We start from the raw sequence: 2,500 nt of genomic DNA on the forward strand, positions 1-2,500 counted from the left end.
AGAGAATGCCTTTAAAAAACATCATTAACAGTTCTTCACCAGTGTTAATTATAAAACTTTTACCACAAAATAAAAACTATATATTTTTTATGCCTAGAACCAAGATAATGAATAAGGATGCTAGTTCTAAATACATGAAAATTTACATAAAAAAGAGAAATAAGAATAGCTAAGACTGCCCAAATCAATGTAAGAAACAGAATAAGACTTATAAAAAATATATGAAAATTCACTAGAAACTGGTGAGATTGCTTTTACTTCATCAGTGCTTATCATATTTCTACCACTAAAAAATATGCTTAGAACCAAGACAATGAATAAGGATGCTTGTTCTAAATACATTAAAATCTATTTAAAAAAAAAAAGAGAATTACCCTAAATCAATGTAAAACAGTAAATAAGACTTTTAGAAACGAAAATATGAAAAATCAAAGGTGAGATTGCCTTAAAAAAAAAAAAAAAAAAAAAAATTATTAGCAAATCTTCGTCAGTACTATTTATAATAATTTTACCACAAAAAATATGCTTAGAACCAAGATAATGAATAAGGATGCTAGTTCTAAATACATTAAAATTTATAAAAAAAAAAAAAAAAAAAAAAAAAAAAAAAAAAAAAAACAGAATTAGTCTAAATCAATGTAAGGAACATTATAAGACATTAATAAACAAAAAAAATTCACAGAAAACTGGTGAGACTGCCTTTAAAAAAAATCAATGTGGAAGCGCGTGCGACGTTCATTTACACTTAAAAAACTTCTTTCTAAAGAGCGACGCCGTTTCAGGTTCCGTGAAAGGATGCAACATGAGGACCAAGGAGGTGGGCGTTTGTCTCCATGTTTATCTGGAAAGGGATTTCCTCTCCATGGAACGGATCGTCTACCCCCTGAAGAACGCTCAAAGGCGCCAGATTTACAGGTGAGTGGATCCCTGTGTCTGTTCTTCGATTTTCTCTTTCATCGTCCAACCTGTTTAGTTGTTTACTCGTTTCTTCTCTGATGCGTGTTCCTATTCTTTTATCGTTTGTATGTGACGCAGTTCCGGTAGGCCCTGCTGCTTCCTCCGGTGCCTTAGATGACCGCGGAGGTAGCAGCAGTAGGGGACTCAGCAGTATGAAGCTTCATCTGTGGTGGAAATGTGGGAGGTTGGGCTGTGGCACCCTAGCAGTACCAGCTGAACTCGGCTGAGTCCCTGGTTAGGCTGGAGGAACGTAGAGAGTAGAGGTCCCCTTTTTGTTTTGTTTCTTGTTGTTGTCGGCTACCCCCCAAAATTGGGGGAAGTGCCTTTGGTATATGGATGGATGTCAGGTCATGACCTTCAAGTCTAAGATGTGTTCTTTGGATTTTATACTTAAGCTGACTAAACATAGATACTGGAACTGTAATAGAAGTTCATACTATTGTTTAATTGTTTATTCGATTCTTCTCTGATGTGTTCCTATTCTTTTATCGAATGTCAGGTCATGACCTTTAAGTCTAAGATGTGTTCTTTGGATTTTATACTTAAGCTGACAAGACATAAATATTGGAACTGTAATAGAAGTTCATACTATTGTTTAGTTGTTTACTTGTTTCTTCTCTGATGTGTGATCCTATTCTTTTATCGTATGTCAGGTCATGACCTTTCTAAGATGTGTTCTTTGGATTTTATACTTAAGCTGACAAAACATAGATACTGGAACTGTAATAGAAGTTCATACTATTGTTTAATTGTTTACTCAATTCTTCTCTGATGTGTTTTCCTATTCTTTTATCATTTGTATGTCAGGTCATGACCTTCAAGTTCAAGATGTGTTCTTTGGATTTTATACTTAAGCTGACAAAACATAGATACTGGAACTGTAATAGAAGTTCATACTATTGTTTAGTTGTTTACTCGTTTCTTCTCTGATGTGTGTTCCTATTCTTTTATCGTATGTCAGGTCATGACCTTTCTAAGATGTGTTCTTTGGATTTTATACTTAAGCTGACAAAACATAAATACTGGAACTGTAATAGAAGTTCATACTATTGTTTAATTGTTTATTCGTTTCTTCTTTGACGTGTGTTCCTATTCTTTTATCGTATGTCAGGTCATGACCTTCAAGTTCAAGATGTGTTCTTTGGATTTTATACTTAAGCTGACTAAACATAGATACTGGAACTGTAATAGAAGTTCATACTATTGTTTAATTGTTTATTCGATTCTTCTCTGATGTGTTCCTATTCTTTTATCGAATGTCAGGTCATGACCTTTAAGTCTAAGATGTGTTCTTTGGATTTTATACTTAAGCTGACAAGACATAAATATTGGAACTGTAATAGAAGTTCATACTATTGTTTAGTTGTTTACTTGTTTCTTCTCTGATGTGTGATCCTATTCTTTTATCGTATGTCAGGTCATGACCTTTCTAAGATGTGTTCTTTGGATTTTATACTTAAGCTGACAAAACATAGATACTGGAACTGTAATAGAAGTTCATACTATTGTTTAATTGTTTATTCGATTCTTCTCTGATGTGTTC

General features: G+C 33.4%; 1 protein-coding gene across 1 annotated transcript in view; it reads left to right on the forward strand.

Annotated features, from left to right (window-relative positions):
* Positions 1-2,500, forward strand: part of LOC137644131 (uncharacterized) — a 298,294-nt gene that overhangs the window by 249,577 nt on the left and 46,217 nt on the right. Inside the window, exon 3 of the mRNA XM_068377105.1 lies at positions 783-915. Coding sequence (XP_068233206.1) covers positions 783-915 — 133 coding nt within the window. The remainder of the gene's footprint in view (positions 1-782; positions 916-2,500) is intronic.

Source organism: Palaemon carinicauda, chromosome 7, assembly GCF_036898095.1.
Source record: "Palaemon carinicauda isolate YSFRI2023 chromosome 7, ASM3689809v2, whole genome shotgun sequence".
In the NCBI taxonomy this organism is placed as follows: domain Eukaryota; kingdom Metazoa; phylum Arthropoda; class Malacostraca; order Decapoda; family Palaemonidae; genus Palaemon; species Palaemon carinicauda.